The sequence below is a fragment of the Prionailurus bengalensis genome, chromosome A1, assembly GCF_016509475.1.
Source record: "Prionailurus bengalensis isolate Pbe53 chromosome A1, Fcat_Pben_1.1_paternal_pri, whole genome shotgun sequence".
Classification (NCBI taxonomy): domain Eukaryota; kingdom Metazoa; phylum Chordata; class Mammalia; order Carnivora; family Felidae; genus Prionailurus; species Prionailurus bengalensis.
The window spans coordinates 113,041,258-113,058,499 of record NC_057343.1 but is presented as its reverse complement, the minus strand read 5'-3'; the positions used below and the strand labels follow the sequence as shown (position 1 = coordinate 113,058,499).

The 17,242-nt window shown below is 44.9% G+C and overlaps 1 protein-coding gene and 1 pseudogene across 1 annotated transcript; one reads left to right on the top strand and one right to left on the bottom strand.

The window, feature by feature from the left end:
* Nucleotides 1–7,468: 7,468 nt before the first annotated feature.
* Nucleotides 7,469–8,123, bottom strand: LOC122479518 (annotated as a pseudogene).
* Nucleotides 8,124–12,387: 4,264 nt separating this feature from the next.
* IL9 (interleukin 9) lies at nucleotides 12,388–15,603 on the top strand. The gene is made up of 5 exons (XM_043588384.1): nucleotides 12,388–12,501; nucleotides 12,808–12,843; nucleotides 12,929–12,961; nucleotides 14,175–14,306; nucleotides 15,442–15,603. Exons 1-5 carry the CDS (start codon nucleotides 12,388–12,390, stop codon nucleotides 15,550–15,552), a joined length of 426 nt encoding a protein of 141 aa, XP_043444319.1. The 3' UTR covers nucleotides 15,553–15,603.
* The last annotated feature ends 1,639 nt before the right edge of the window (nucleotides 15,604–17,242 follow it).

Here is a 17,242-nt window from a genome sequence, read left to right as displayed (position 1 = left end):
GATACACGTTTGATGTCCAATGGTCAGATTTATGAGCTGAGGAAATCTGTAATTTCAAAGGACAAAGAAATTATAGCCTCTTCTCAGATCTTCTTCATGATTCCTGACCCACTGGGGACTGGAGGCAGGCAGAGGGAAGGAACTGGAGTTAGTCTAGTCTGGTATTCTTTGCCCAAGGGAAGATTTTTAATACGTTCAAACTCTCAGCTCTCCATCTCTGAACACTTCTCTCCCCCAGGGTGGTGGGAACCCATGGTGCTCTCCCAACTGTGCCTGGAAGGAGGCTTTGTATTTTGTGGCATCCTCTACTTCCTGTAAACTCTATAGCAATGCGCCTTATTCACAAGGCCTTGTCCCTGCCTGCCTTGCTGGCATTGACTATGACCCTGGCAGCCAGTGTGGCTTGGTGAGAGCTTGGTGAAGGCTCTGAGACTCCCTGGCAGACTTGGCCTCATGCGAGCTGGACCTGTACACCCATCTGCGTGTCGGCCATGTGCTCCTCCCCAATTCCTGGTCCAAATACCCACCTTGGCTCTGTGGATGTTTACTAGCTCCCTATCCAGCCATGACCCGTGGACACATGGCCAACATGTGGGGATTTCTGAGTTGCATCCTCACTAAGTGGGAACTGGGGATCGCTTTAGAGAGCTACCATCCAGCCTATCGCCGCCTGACCGTGCCATACTGCTGGCTTTACTCTTATGTTCATCCACCATCTGCTCCCACCACCAAGCCTGGCACAAAGGCTAACTAGGTGATGTTCTCCATTCAGAGCCTCCAAAGTAAAATGCGCAAGGACTCTCAGCATTGCCCTCAAAAGTGACAACACACCTCCCTCTGCCTAAGTGGAGAGGGAAGACCAGCACCCCTGTGTCTCCCTCTGCCTCTTCTGCCCCACCTTCTTTCCCCTGCAATCCTTCAATACCAGAAGAGGTGGGCTTCCAACTTTCATTCTTCTTGGTCCATGCCTCTCCTGCCCCGGGGCAGCAAGCTTCACAGTCCAGCCAGCAAAGTCAGGGGGCAATCTTCTCTTTACATACTGAATCCTAATATGTTGAAAGATACAAAAATTCCTTCTGGTCTCACTGCTAAACCTTGATGGCTGAGGGAGTGTGAGAAGTGGTGATATGAGAGGCACCTGGGTGGCTGTTGGTTGAATGCCCGACTTAGGCTTGGGTCATGATTTCATGGTTCGTGAGTTCAAGCCCCGCATCGGGGTCTGTGCTGACAGTTCAGAGCCTGGAGCCTGTTTTAGATTCTGTGTCTCCCTCTCTCTCTGCCCCTCCCCTGCTCGCTCTCTCTCTCTCTCTCTCTCTCTCAAAAACATATAAACATTAAAAAAATGTTTTTTTAATTAAAAAAAAGAAGTGGTGATATGATCCTTCACAGGGAGGCAGAATCTGGGCATATTTAAATATATTACACTTGTAAAATTTTTTTTAATACTTATTCATTTTTGAGAGACAGAGAGAGACAGAGCATGAGTGGGGAAGAGGCAGAGAGAGGGAGACACAGAATCTGAAACAGGCTCCAGGCTCTGAGCTGTCAGCCCAGAGCCCGATGTGGGGCTCAAACCCAGGCACCAAGAGATGATAACCTGACCCAAAGTTGGATGCTCAACTGACTGAGCCACCTAGGTGCCCTAAATATACTACACTTGTAATGCAAGTTTGTAGTTTGTAGCTCAGTGAAGCTGTCAGTAATAGAGGTAGAATTTGAGAATCATCAGCATGTGGATGGGGCAAAGCCAGGACTTAGGGAGACATCTCAGTCATGATAAAGGAGAGTTGAGAGCCCAGAATGAGTACCGGGGCAACCCCGTATGGAGATGCTGAAAAGGAGGGAAGGAGCCAGCAAAGGATACAGAGAGATGGTGTATGAAGTAGGGAGAAGAGCATGTGGTGCCACTGAGGCCAAGAGAGGAGCAGGTTTCCAGAGGAAGGGAGCACTCAGGGGAATCAAAAGTTCCCAGGAGGTCAAGACTGTAAAAGGAACCTAACCCACACTCTGAGCCTGCCCCTGCCCTGCCACAAACTCTCCACTCTTCCTTAGAAGGATAATGAGGACAAATGGAAATTAATAACAGTAATAAAAAATAATAATAATATGCCATGTAAAAGGACCAGTGGTAATAAAGCTTCATAAAATCATGGCACCATTTTTAATTAATACGATGCTTTATTCAGAGAGTGCTGTGCTGTTTGAGGCAGACGGAAACCCCATTGGGATGACTGAGGTAATGAGCACTGGCGAGTGGGGATCCCCTGCTGTTACTGAGAACTTTTAGAAGTACTCCACAGGATCCTTCAGTTGGTTTCTGATGAAGCATCATGGGAAGCTGAGTAACGGTTTCTTTCTTTGTTTTGCTTATCTTTTTCTGAAACCAACTTGAAAAACACATTCTTTCAGATGGACACCAAAGCACATGCTTTTGTGGGTGGGGCCCTTCTGGGTGCTATGCTTGGTGTCCCTGGTGTTGTGGAGACGCAGAGGTATAGCCAGAGGTGGAGCCTCCTTTCCCACCAAAAGGAGCTGTGAAGTAAACCCTTGGGGTGTGCATGATATCCCTACTCACCATGGTTCTGAGTTCCCGCGGCCCTACCGCTCCTCCCCTGACCTTCGCTTTCAGTTGTGACTATGCACAGTAGGAACTTTATTCATTTTCTCTATCCCATTTTACCTATTTCATCAAACTGGATTATCTACACCATGGAAATAATAATTCCTGAATGGTGTTTGAGTGCAGAGTTTGAATCATCTATTTAATTTACTGGTCAGCCTCTGCAGCACAAACAGTAATGCAAAGAGAGTGGGTTGGATCCTGGCTGTTCCTCTCGCTAGGTGAATGACCTCAGAGGTCTAAGTAATATAGTACTATCGGGAATGGTGGTGGGAAGCCTGGCCGCTAACTTGGGCTGGGTTTCTAGAACCTCTCACTAGTCATGGAGGGAGAGCAGAGCTTTCCCTCTGGGGAAAAAGACTGAGGCAGGAACTAAAAAGAGAGTCTTGTTGAAGAGCTTTATCTAAGGGAGCAGGATAGAGAGGTAGAAACAGAAGCCAATAGTTTGCGTTTAGGGCCAACTAGAGAGTTAACCAATCAGCGGGGGTGTGCAAGAAGTAGATCCCCCTACAATCCTGAAATGCTGGTACACAGAGCCCCGCCTCCTTTGCGATGGAGACCAGAGAGGGCCTCTGTGCTGGCTGATGTCCAGCTTCCCAGATAAGAGGGAGACCTGGGTCCGGAGCTAAGGTGAGATTCCAAATCAAGTAGCTCTCAGCCCTGCTGACCGCATTATCCCTGAACAAACGACCCACCCTCTCAGCTGCTAGAGAAAAAGTATACATCTAAATTTGTCTCCTATTTGTGTTAAGGACAGAAAGAAATCGCAATGGTTGCCACAGGCTCTGTTGGGACCCATCTCGTTCAGGTTATCTTTCCGAACGACTGTTCATATGTATCAGCAAAGCAAAACATTGCCAGATATGTAAAACCTCAGCAGTTTAGAACATTCAGAGTGAATAACCCAGGGTAAAAAAAAATAAATAAATACATAAAAGAGCTTCTCTTTCCTCTGTTTCTCCTTTCTCTTCTCTCTCTCTCTCTCTCACTATATATATATATATATATATATATATATGTATAATTCTTATTCTTGCATTGATAAGACGAGAAGACGAGAGCAGGCAATTATGGCAAGAAAGATAAGAAATATAACTGCACAATTGAAAAGAAAAACAGAATCCCAGTCACACTAAGCATGGATAGCTTCCATCTTGCTTTTTGATGCCAGACTCCAATAAAAGGAATCTGCACTCTTTGCAGAAATGGCTGATTCCAGGACTGGCGCATCAAAGTGACAACATGAGCCTGGAACATCTTGTGGTGCCAGAAAGTAACATGGTGCTCACAAAACAGAACCAAAAAAGGCACAACGGTGGAGTCGAAAAGGACACAGAGGACAAATGAAACAACTCCCGATTACCAAAGCTGGAAAAATCCAAGTAACAAAATAAAGCAGTAATGGATTGCAACCCGAAATGGAAAACAAATTCTGATGAGTCTATACTGAATTAAATAAATAACTGAATCAATCAATAAATGAGGAGACAAATGTCCCAGGCAGAATAACCCCAAGTAATTTATGCAGATACTCAGTCCTCAAGGAAGTGAACATAACTCCCCACTCTTTATCTGTATGGTGACTTTTTCCCCAAAGAGTACAGTATGGAAGGAGGGGAAAAGAGAAATCTACAGGTGGTTTCTGCCAGAGGATGAAGGTCATCGACAAGGATAAGTCACGCTGATGCTCTGATACAATGTGATGAAAATAAAACTTGACTTCTGTGGTCTTCCTCCCTAACCTCAGTTTAATCATGAGAACATCAAGCAAATCCCAAAGTGAGAGACATTGTACAAAATACCTAACGAGTACTCCTCAAAACCATCAAGGTCATTAAAAACAAAGAAAAGCCTGAGAAACGGTCACAGCTAAGAGAAACCTAAAGAGACATAATGACTAAATGTAATGAGGTGTTCTGGATGGGATCTTAGAACAGAAGAGGACATTAAGTGAAAACTAAGGAAATCTGAATAAAATATGGACTTTAGTTAAAAATAATGTACCAAGGGGCACCTGGGTGGCTCAGTCAGTTAAGCATCAGACTTTAGCACAGGTCACGATCTCACAGTTTGTGAGTTCGAGCCCCACATCGGGCTCTGCGCTGACAGCTCAGGGCCTGGAGCCTGCTTTCGTTTCTGTACCTCCCTCTCTCTCTGCCCCTCCCCCACTCGTTCTCTCTCTCTCTCTCTCTCTCTCTCTCTCTCTCTCTCTCAAAAACAAATAAATAAACTTATTTTAAAAACCCCACAATGTTATCAATATTGGTTCATTAACTGTAACAAATGTATCGTGTATATATAACAAATGTTAAAATGTTAACAACAGGGAAACTAGATGTGGGTATATGAGAAGTTTCTGTAGTACGTCAACAATTGTCTTGTAATCTTAAACTGTTCTAAGGTAAAAACTTTAATAAAATTCAAAAAAGAAGACCAAAAGACACTGGTGAAATATGGCAGAGTGTAGGCTGCCTTTAAGGTCTGGCAGTGGGTGTCAGATTTTGGAGAAACAGAGGCTGGATGGCTGTGTCCAGGACAGAAAAACTTTAGTAGAAGTGAACGTTTCACTGGAATTTTCAATTCATTTAATTTTAGTGGAAAATGCAAGGCCATTTTGTGTGTCTTTGCCATTTGTATATACCATCTTTCTTCCACATTTTCATTAAAAAATGGTGCAGGGTGGCCCTCATGAGCTTGTTACACGCTTTTTGGGATGCATATTAAAATTTAAAAATATTAAAATGGAAATATGCATTGGTGGGAACAAAAACACTCAGTAGAGGTGGTTAAAAACAGAATGGATTCTGCAGATAACTGAACTGGTAATTAAAAGACCCAATCCAGAAGACCCCCCAGAAATCCTAAGTAAAAAACAATGATAAGAAATTCAAGGGGAAAACAAAGCCATGGAAAATAATCTTAGAAGATTTCAACCTGTGTACAATAGAAATTACAGAAGGGGAAAAAAGAGAAGTGGAGATCAAAGAACAAATAGGAAAATATTTTTATGGGAGAAAGACTGTGATCTTAAGATTAAATGGGCTATGTGCTGATCAGGGATAAAAACAGAATAGCCACAACTAGACAAATTCTGGCAAAACTTCTGAGTTTCAAGGATGAAGATCATGCAGGTAGAAAGCAAAGGGTTTCCCAAAACGATTTCCTACAGAGGAAAAAATAATGGGAACTTCATCAAAGAAGAAACCAAAATTGGGGCACCTGTGTGGCTCCATCGGTTGAGTGTCTGACTTCAGCTCAGGTCATGATCTCATTCATGGTTCATGGGTCAAGCCCCGCGTCCAGCTCTGTGCCGACAGCTCAGAGCCTGGAGCCTGCTTTGAATTCTGTGTCTCCCTCTCTCTCTGCCCCTCCCCTGCTCACACTCTATCACTGTCTCTCTTTCTCTCAAAAACAAACATTAAAAATTTCTTTTAAAAAAAAGAAACCAAAATTGAAATTATAGACTGTTAAGAAATCAATGCGAGTGAGCTAACCACATACCAAAATCTACGCGATGCTGCCCAGGCTGTGCTCAAAAGAAGGTGGCCCCTAATCTGGGAATAGCTGTGTAATCCTAGGAAAGTTACTTAACTTTTTAAAGCTTCAATCCCTCATCTTTAAATAATTATATGGACTGCTTCCATAGTGCTGATCACGTGCCAGACTCTGTTCTAGGGGCTCTAAGAACTAATTTATTCATCCCCCACAACAGACCTGTAATGTGGATTATACGATTATCCCATTTTATAGCCAAGGAAATTGAAGCGCCGAGAAGTCACGTGCATGAGGCCACAGAGTTAGAAGTGGCAGCAACCATCTAGCTCAAGTCTGCACTCACCACCACTAAGCTACAAATATTTCTTAGGAAGCCGCAGACGGTATTGTGAGAATTCAGTGGGATAATGCAAATAAAGCATGTTGCGCTCTGCTTGCCACACGGTGTAGTCAGTAACTGATGCTAATATTTATTTAAACACTGAAGCAAACATACGACTCAAGAAGCTAGAAGAGGAACAAGAAGATAAATCTAGGGGGTGGCCTGACTGGGTCAGTCAGTAGAGCATGCGACGCTTGATCTCGGGGTCATGAGTTCCAGCCCACGTTGGGCACAGAGATTACTAAAAAATAAAAATAAAAAACAATCTAGGAAATCCAAATCACCTAAGAAGGAATGCACGTGCATAAAATGCCAAATTGGAAAGATGAGGAAAATCATATCCAGAAATGATCAATAAAAAGCATAACCTAAATATCTGAAAATAATCAAATATACACATTTCTTACAAGTTTCATCAAAGAGAAAATGTGGGTAAAATGCACAATCTTACTACTTTGTTAGCATTATTCAGGGATCATTTTCCAGGAAAACACACACAGAAAACTAAGAAGGAGAAAACCTAAAATAGCACTAAAAAGAAAAAAGCATAAAATTCCAAAAAATTACCGCCCGAAAGCCATCAGATGCACGTCTTCTGGACAAGTTTATCAGAACTCAATTCATTCGGCAAATTTTTTTTTTTTTTTAAAGAAACCTCGTTTTCCATCAAGCTTATTTCCGTTTTCTACTTAAGAGTCTGGAAAAACAGCTTAAGACCACTCAGTGGTTGCTCCCACGCATTAACCGCGGGCCAGTCCTCAGTGGCGGCGGGGGGTGGGGGGGGCACCCAGGCTTCCGCGGGGTGGGCTGCACCAGCACCGAGGCACCGCTCACCTTCAGACCAGCCTGCCGTGTGGGGGTGAGAAGCAGTAAATTGGGGCACTGGAGCAGTCCATGCACCGTGACGTGCCTCCCAGGTCAATCCCTGTCAGCAGCGGCCTGTTCTTCCAGGGACCTCCTAGCGGTCGGGGTTAGGCGTGACCTCTCGCCAGTTCCTGGGGAAGAGCACCGCACATGCGCAGAACTGCCTGCGCCAGCATCCACCGCGTCAGAGCCGCTGAGGGAGCAGCCTGGTTACTGCAGGGGACGGCAGAGGAGAGTCTGTGTTACACAGAGTGATGGTAGACAGGTTAACATAAGAGGCCTCCATCAGAGGCTGGGGTCACCCCCGGGGTCACTAGGCGCCCGAAGCCATGGCTCCTGGATCTGGGTGAGGCTGAGGTCACCCCCCCGGGATCACTAGGCGCCCGAAGCCATGGCTCCTGGATCTGGGTGAGGCTGAGGTCACCCCCGGGGATCATTGGTGAAGGTTCCAGGAGCAAAGTGACCAGCACCAGGAGTGGCTCCAGTGGCAGCAGCAAACTTGAGGATAGCTTGCTGGTCAGTATTCTGGGAGGACAGGACTCTGACATCAGCCGGGTTGTCAATGGCACCAATGGCACAAGCTGCTAGTAGAAACCTCCCAGGTTCTCTTCAGATTCATGACATACATGTTGTAACTTTTCCTATTGCAAATGCACTGTTCCACTTGGAAGTCAACTTTGGTGCCACCTAAGTGGGTTCCTGCTGCAAGGAATTTGAGGACATCCTCCCCTTCATTCGCAGGACATCAAGTGCTCTGGACATTGTGAAAGTTTCCCTTCAAGTTACGACAGGTACCCAGAACAATGCCGTATAGGTGGGTCAGCAGAAATACAGATTGATATATGGCATAGGCCATGAGAGCACAGGCTCTAGGATTAGATAAATCCAGTTCAAATTGTTAGCTGTGTGATTAAGGGGACCCTCTTAGCCCTCCTGAGCTTCAATTTCCTGAGCTTCAACATCTATAAAGTGATGCTAATAAAGACTGGAGAGGGCTGAGTGCGTTAATACATATGAGGTGTTTAATATATTACCTTGCATATAGTAAGGGTTCAACAAATGGTAGTGCCTTCCCCAATGTGGCCCAAAACAGGAGTTCTCATCCTTTTTTTAAATTTTTTATTATTATTATTTTTTAATGTTTATTTTTGAGAGAGAGAGAGGGAGACACAGAATCCGAAGCAGGCTCCAGGCTCTGAGCTGTCAGCACAGAGCCCGACGCGGGGCTCGAACTCACCAATGATGAGATGGTGACCTGAGCGACAGTTGAATGCGCAACAGACGGAGCCACCCAGGCGCCCCTTTCATACCTTTCTTTAGTAGATGAACACCAGTAAATTGTCCACAGCAAAGCGGGGGTGGGGTCCCACAGACTCTTAAGAAACACAGGGGCAGGTTTCAGGCAACAAAGGGCTGTATCAGTGGGAGAATGTAAAAATTCCTTTTACAAGGATATCCCGGGTCGTTAGTCACCTTTGGTGAGGAGTAGCAGTGTAGAAGGGGTGGGGGCTGAGAGGAGTGGAGCCTGCATCTTGTAACTCTGGAAACTTCATGGAAGCTAAACGGGAAGCACAGGGCCCCAGGTCCATGGCCCCGGAATTTGCTTAGGAGCTGCAAAAGGAGAGGTGCAGAGCTCCCATATAGAAATCCCCCTTCCGGGGGGAGAAACCCCAGTAGGGATAACAGTGCACCCAGCGAGGCTTGCCCCTCACAGTTGGTTGGGAAATAATGACTTGGAAAGAACTATTTGATTAAGAAATTAGTGCTCAAGGATTCTCATAACGTTATCTCTTGGCTATTCAGAAGAAAACACAGAATGGGTTTTACTTAGAAATTTAGTGTCTTTTTGTGTGTGTCATTTCATGCTGTGGCTTCCTAGAACAAATAACCATTTTTGTTTTATTAGAGAAATAATCCCTGACACATGGGTGTTTAATCACAAAATAAAAATGTCAAACTTTATCTTTGAAACAAAATAAATGGTGGAGTATTGTCTTTTGTCATTTATTGTAAAATATGTTATCTACGCTACATCTTGGTAAGCATCCCACTCTCCAATCTTCTTGATATTTAAAACAAGCGAGTAGTTCATTTCTGAGCTTGGTGTATTTCCTCTGCAGGAGATCATTTGCATACTCACATTCCGGTATCGCAATAAATCCTAGAAGCTAAACCTCAAAAGCTGTAGACTTTGCCTAGATAAACATCTGCTGTTTTAACGGTGTTTTAAAATACAGAGCTGCCATTTAAATATTCTTAATTCTTTTCATTTTTATAACTGAAGTGGCTGGGAAGATAGAAAAGAATTGCAAAGAACAGTCACCTACCTCTCTCTCTCTCCGTTTCATCCTGTACAGACTCGGAGTTCCTTCACCTGACCTGCCTTCTTCGTGCGGTTGCTAAGAGAACTGAAAGGGAGAAGAGCTTGAAGAACTCTTCAAAGTTCTGAAGGGACTGCATTGCAGGAGGGTGTATTTTGTTCATTGCTTACTCTTCAAGTGCTTTCCTTGCTCAGGGTTTGTAAAGGCTCTGTCTGTTCTTTGTTACTGATCCACTGGGAACACATCTTGGTCATTTCACAAATCACATACATTTAATACATTCTAAGGACAGCTATTTGTCATTCATTCACTTAACCAGCAATTCCTGAGCACTGAGTATGGACTGTGCCCTGGGAATACAATAATGAGCCAGAGTCTGACATCCTATCAGTTCTCCTGGAACTCAGTCCCGCTTGGAGGAAGAGACACAAGACAGCATCATGCAGATTGCAATGACTCTAGCACATGCTAATTTCCATTTTTCCTGAGCGTCAAGATGCACGGTCTTCAGCAGGCAGTGATATCTAGCTGGAACTTAGTACCACTTTGGTATTCTTACTGTTATTTTCTATCGTCACTTTCATGGTTTTATTTTTGTTTTCCAGGACTTTTTCCCATTTATGTAAAACGTTAGAGTTGTTATTGCTACAGTTCTCTGGTCCATCCCTGCATGGTTAGAAGATTGCTTCCGAAGCTCTTGCTAGCACATTCACGCTCAGATCGCAATAAGGTGGTAACGACGGGTTTCAGCTACTTTTGTCTCCTGTTACCGGAAAAGCAAATGAATTCTACAGACGTTGCAACCATCAGAACACGTCACATGGCCACCTGCAGCAGTGCAGCAGAGTGACTGAAAAAGTGGGTGTTTGGCTGGGTACATTGCCATCCTGAACTAATCGAGCTTCTATTGGCAAGAAAAGGGCATCGCTACCAGACTCTGGCATGAAAGTATTCGGCACAGGCTGGCAGGCCTTTGAAACGTCTCCTTGGTGCATACACAGGGCAGGCATGGAGGCCAAGCTGCAGGAGGATCTGGGGAAGTTAGCAAGAAGCCATTTTTTTTACCTTCTTTGCTACCAAGACACCCCCTTTCCCCATAGTCCAATACTGCTCCTAAGGAACAGCATGCAATGAGAAAAGCAATATTACCACATACTCTTCCAGCAGTGGTGAGAAAATCTTACGAGTGTGTCCCACTTGCTAGTATGGCTCAAAATGCTAAGCCAGAGAATTCCCACTTTTTCAGCCTCTAGCGTGTAGAAGATAAATTTTCTTAAGCCCACACATCTCCACATACACGCCCAGAAACTAGATTTGTAACCTTACACAATCATAGTTTTTGAGTACCTGTCTTACTACTTCAAAAACTGCCTTTCACATTCACATTTTGATTCAAGAGGCATTTAGTGATAGCTCACTGCTCCTCAAGGAGTTTTCCAAGGGCTGAGGATATAAGGGTGAACCAGACCCATACGGGGCATATATCCCAGGGGGAGAGGCAGGCAAAAAACAGAGAAGTAGGGGGGCAGCTGAAACTGGGAGCCAGAGTTCTGGATTTGAATACAGTTGTTTTGTTTTGTTTTGTTTTGTTTTGTTTTGTTTTGTTTTGTTTCTTCCTAGCTGTGTGGCTTTGGGTGAATTACTTGCATCTCTGTGCCTCAATTTCCCCATCTACAAAAGAATGGGAATAACCATAATACTTATAGGGCTACAGTGAGACATCTTTATGGCTCACAGTGGTTAAGAACAGCTTCATCCAAGGGCTGGGAAGCTAAGATACAGACAGTGTTCTAATCTAAGATATGAAGAAATGGGAATGGCAAATTAGTACCTACCTCATTTGGTGGCTGTAGGTACTACATGACGCAGTTCCCGTAAAGAGCTGAAAACTGTGGCTGGTATGCCGTAAGCGCTCAATACAGGTGAGCCGTTATCCTATCTCAAGCACCGAGTTTTGACTTGACAGCTGCGCAGGGTGACATAAGTTCCCTACAGACACTAAGGAATCCTCAAGACCAATCTTAACAGACACTGTGGCTACATTCTTGCTGGTACAGTTGAAGAGTTCCCTCCTTCAGACACCTGTTTAAAGAGATACTGGCACAAAAATGCCTTGTGCTAGGCGGAGAATCTGGCCCCAGGCATGAAAAACGCTGTTAAGATTTGAGAATAAAATGTAGTAAGATTAAAGTTGCAGTGACTTCATCGAGCTTGAGCTTGCAAAAACCCCAACAGAGCAGCTCTCCTGCATGATTTCTCACCCTCCCGCCCCCTCCCTGGCCCCTTCATTATAATACTTGTGACTGGCTATTATATCAGCATTTCCAATAAAGTAAAAAGGGGAAAATACAGACCTGGGCTTTCATGGAAAGTATTCTAACTCTCACAACTAGAATATCTGCCTTAAAAAAAAAATTATGGTTTTTAGATCTTTAACTTTTCCTACAGCATCTCAGTACCCAAATTTTGAAAAGCATCTTTTCTGGGGAATGATATTTCCTAGCACAGTGTAACATAGTCTTTGCCAAGTGACTCAGTTCAATGTATATATGTATTTTTCAATGTCAAGTGGCCCAAACTTACATAGAAGAAGTGGGCACCTGGTATCAGTTTGATGTCAGGGTTTTTCCAGGTTTGCAAGAGGGAGCTTTAAATACGACTCGATTTCAAGGCAACTACAAGCCACCCTGCAGCTCCAAGTCAAGATGCTCCTGTCCGTGGTCCTTGCCTCTGCCCTGCTTCTCTGCTCTGTGGCCAGCCAGAGGTGTTTGACCTTGTCAGGGATCCATGATGTCACGTACCTCATTAACAAACTGCAGGTAAGCTGCAGAGGGGGGCGCCAGTGGGAAAGGGAACTCTTGAAAGTTTAAGTGAGGGGCCCCTGGGTGGCTCAGTCGGTTGTATGTCCTACTCTTGATGTCGGCTCAGGTCATGATCGTGGGATCGAGCCCTGCATCAGGCTCTGTGCTGGGCGTGGGGCCTGCTTAAGATTCTCCCTCTCCCTCTGCCTCTCTCTCACTCTCACTTAAAAAAAGAAGAAACAAAGAAACAAAAAAATGTAGGTGAAACAAAAGGATGAAAAGCACACCACCCATTATGGGTTCTTGTTTTTCTATTTACTTCAGGAACATCCACCTTCAAAATGTGGCTGTGGCACCAACGTGAGTAAATGCTCTTTTAAGAACTTTCCAAACTTATTTTAATGTTTGCATCTGGAATCTTCACCCTGGGATTATTCTTTTGCAGGTGACCGATTGTTTGTGTCTGCCCATTCCTTCTGTAAGTACAGTAAAACAATATAATCTTGACGGTGTAATTTAAAAAAGTTTTCAAGTAAAAATAAATTGCTCGACTTGATATTTGAAATAAGAAAATGTTGCTTAATTGCAATTGTTACAGTTCAGGATTTCCTTTTAAAACCAGGCCCTTGAATTCTATACTAGATACATCACTAGTATACATTGTATTTGGTCTGCTTTTATGCCCTTTGGGAAGTTTGAACACTATTCAATACTTTAAAAAGAATCTTGTATGTCTTCTTAGATTAGTGGCCATGTGCACAATTAAATCAAACTGGCGCTGAGAATGTACAAAAAATATAGCTTATATCATACTGCTTACTAATTTATTTCCTAAAACTCAAGGGTTGCACAACAAGGAGGTAAAATAACTTTTTTTCTTTCCTATTACAAAACCTCTCTGGGTGCTATACCTTCTCCCTCACTCCTCCCTTCCTGTCTGTCTTTTTAGCTGATTTGGGGTGGCCCTCTCATGGTTTGAATGCTGGGAGGACAGGGTGTCTAAGGTAGAGCGAAAACGAAAAGCACTTCCAGAAGGTGATTCCCCACTTTCACAAAGAGTAAGCCAGGCAGGAATTTTTCTGGTTCAGGGGAGGAGGAAGCTGCCTCCTGTATTATTATCATCCCAAGCAAGGCCTGGGAGAATCTGAACTTGTCATCCTCGCTGGGGTCAGATATCACACCCCATCAGGCTGCATCCATTACACGAGACTAGGGTAGGGGGCTTCTGAGGAGGAACCACGCATTTATAGCCCAGTCCCGCCCTTCAGTTTATGGCCCGTGATTTTAGCTACTGCTGAAACACTGGCTGTATTCAACTGACTCATGCCATCAGACTGGTGTGAGAAAGCTTTTCCTTTCTTTCTCCTTGGGAACCTACTATTACAAGACACGGAGCCCAGGAACATCGGTTGCAACGGAGACTAGAACGAGCTGTTTCCCAGAGTCCATCGGCTTTGTGTTCCTCTGCTGGAACATACTGGAGATCTCCAGGCAGTGACACTGTGGAAAAATGGCCTTGACTTGAAATGCTGAAAGTCCTTTCCTACATGGGGAGAGGGACCTGTCTAAAAATAATACCAGTTTAGGTTACATTGTTTAAATTAAGGTAGTGTCTGAAAGCAAGCTCTTTGTGGTTCTTCTCAAAGTGGTCCTCAAGGTGTTTCTTTTAGTAAATTCTTTTCATTGACCAGGACGACTGCACCACACCGTGCTTCCAGGAAGGGCTGTCCCAGATGACCAACTCCACGGTGCAAACAAGTTTCCCCCTGATCTTCAACCGACTAAAAAGAACCGTCAAAGACCTAAAGAGCAGCAAGTGCCAGGTGAATTTGTTTTTCCCTGTCTTCCGCTCTGGTTAGTTCTTTTTATGTGAAGGTCAATGACGACTCTAGCTAAATGAGAAACGGTGATCAAGTTGGAATTGGTAGTTCGAGGCCAATACGAGACCTGTAAGAAATGTACTCAGAATGACAAAATTAAAGTGAGATCTGCCCCTATAGCCCTGTAATTCCCCCTGGTTTAAAAAAACACTCACACCCATGTTACCGTTTACTTCTTTCCACCTATTGAATAATGAAAGAATCTGTCCTGATTGTAATAAGAAGCTGAGATCTAGAGAATCAGAGCTGTCGATTTGTTAACCCAGTGGGTGTTATGGCCTGTAAAAAGAAGATTTTTTTTTTTCCGACTGGCTAAGAAGGTATTTAAAGGAAGGAGCACTCAGATCCAGATGGAAGCTTGCCATTTGCCTTAAGTGCCCATCAGTATGTTCTCTTTTTCTGCATGTGCCCTGGTCCCTGGAGGGAAGGGAGGACGTGAACTCTTTGGGAATTAGCAAATCCATGTGTGTCCTCAGAAGGCTAAGAGCCTTCACCCAGCTACTCAGCTGAGTTACTTACCATCAACAGCTTGTAGTTCTAAATGCTTAATATATACTGTTTCATGACAATAGCATTTCAGTAACAATTGTTGCAATTATCATTTACCACCCTCACCTCATTCAGAGGAAACAGATGCTCCGTGAGGTTAACTAACTTGCCTAAGGCTAGATACTTAAGCAGTGGCAGAGTTGAGATGGGAACTCTGGTCTACCTGATGCCAAATTCCCATTCTCGGCCATAGAGCTCTTCAGGGACCTTGGAAGGACGACCAAAAAAGGATAATAAAACGTTAGGATTCAAAGATTCCTGAGAAAAGGTTCCCTCTAATGAGATTTAGGATTATTTGATAGGTGGGGGTGGGGGGCACCCCTGAAATGGTAGCACAAAGTCAGCCATCTACACGGTCTACACGACATGCTAGCTCTGGACTTCCCCATGCATTTGCTCTATGTCTCAAGCCCTTGCTGTGTGCACACCCCACCCCACTGCACCCCTACCCTGCCTCTCACAGGGCTGCAGGCAGGGTGGTTCCTGGTCCACACTCTTTTAGTCACTCCATTAACTTTTCTCCCCACAGTTTTTTTCCTGTGAACAGCCGTGTAACCAAACTGCAACAGGCAACGTGCTGACATTCCTGAAGAGTCTCCAGGAAATTTTACAGAAAGAAAGGGTGAAAGGCACAGTATGAAGATGAAATCTTATTTATGCTATTTATTGAATTTAAAAGCCTCCTCTTTGAGTTGGGGCAGGTAAAAACATTAAGTAAAGCCATGATGAATCAAATTCAGTTGTAATAATGTGTTTAAAATTATTTCTGTATTTTGGAATAAATATATATGAAGAAAAAGAACACAGTCTGGTCGCTAGGTGTTTATTCACTCCTTGCTGCTCAGAAGAAAGCAAGCTACAGGGGCACTTGGGTGGCTCAGTCGGTTAGGCATCTGACTTCGGCTCAGGTGGTGATCTCACAGTTGGTGAGTTTGAGCCCCGCGTCGGGCTCTGTGCTTACAGCTCAGAGCCTGGAGCCTGCTTCGGATTCCATATCTCTCTCTCTCTCTCTCTCTCTCTGCCCTTCCCCCACTTTCTCTGTCTCTCAAAATAAATAAAGTTAAAAAAAAAAAAACCCTACAAACTCCGTCAAGGGACTGAACGGGTCAAAGGCTCCTGTACTAAGACCCGTTACCCTAAACAGACTGGAAGTCCAACTAGCTGTGCCTGGGGACAGAGAAAGCACAGTTGTGAAGGGTATGTGGGGACAGTCTGACCAATGCTGTTAGGGAGGCTGAAGGCACGCCTGAAGCACCCTGTGTGTGGGCGCTGGGGGAAGGATGCTCCCTGGGCACTGCCAGGGAGTTTGGGGTCCTGAGAAGCCACCTGCATCCCTGAAATGTGGTAAGGCCAGGAGGCAGGAGCCAACCCAGGAATGTAGGCACGTACACCCAGAACAGAGGAAAGTACTTGAAGCTCAGCCAGGGGAAGACCCGAGGAGCAGACCTCCTGACTTAGAGCCCAAAGCCCAGAAAGCTTGGGATCAATACAGTCACCTGTTCACTTGCCAAAGACCTTCAGGTAAGAACCCGCCACCAGCCAGGTGGAGTGCCCGGCTGACGTGCGGAGCCTAATGGAGGGTCTACCCAAGGGATCCCTGAACCAGGTTGTTGGCTTGGCTTAGTGTGGCTGTCTCTGATGGCAAATTCTACATGTCAGCTTGACCAGCCCACAGGGCGCCCAGATATTTGGCTAAACGTTGCTTTGGGGTGTGTCTGGAGGGCGTTTCTGGATGAGATGAGCATCCGAATTGGTAGACTGAAATGCTCTGCCCAGTGTGGGTGGGCCTCATTCAATCCCACCGAGGCCCTGAAGAGGCAGGGGAAGAATTGGCTCTCTGTCTGACAGCTTGAGCTGGGACATTCTTCTATACTCGGACTGGGACTTAAAACACAGCAGTTTCCTGGCTCTCAGTCCTGTGGATGCATATCACCACCCCAGCTGTTTTCCTGGGCCTCCAGATTGCAGACAGCAGCTCTTGGGGCACTTCAGCCTCCTCAATCCCACGAGCCAAATTCTTCTTATCTATCTGTATATCTATCTATCCCTCTATCTATTCAGTCTATTGGTTCTATTTCTCTGAAGGACCCTAATGTATTATCCATCTTACCTTAATATTCAACCTGCCCCCTGAGCCAGTACCCCAGATCCTGTCTTCTGTTCCACAGTACTCACTACCTTCTAAGATGCCCTCCCACTTATGACTTTACCCTGTTCGTTGTCTCTCCCTGCTCAAAGGGCAGCTCCCCGAGGGTGGAGAGCTTTGCTAGCCCACTGTTGAATCCCGGTTGCCTCTCCTGAGCCTGCACTACCCCTCTACCAGAGCTGGC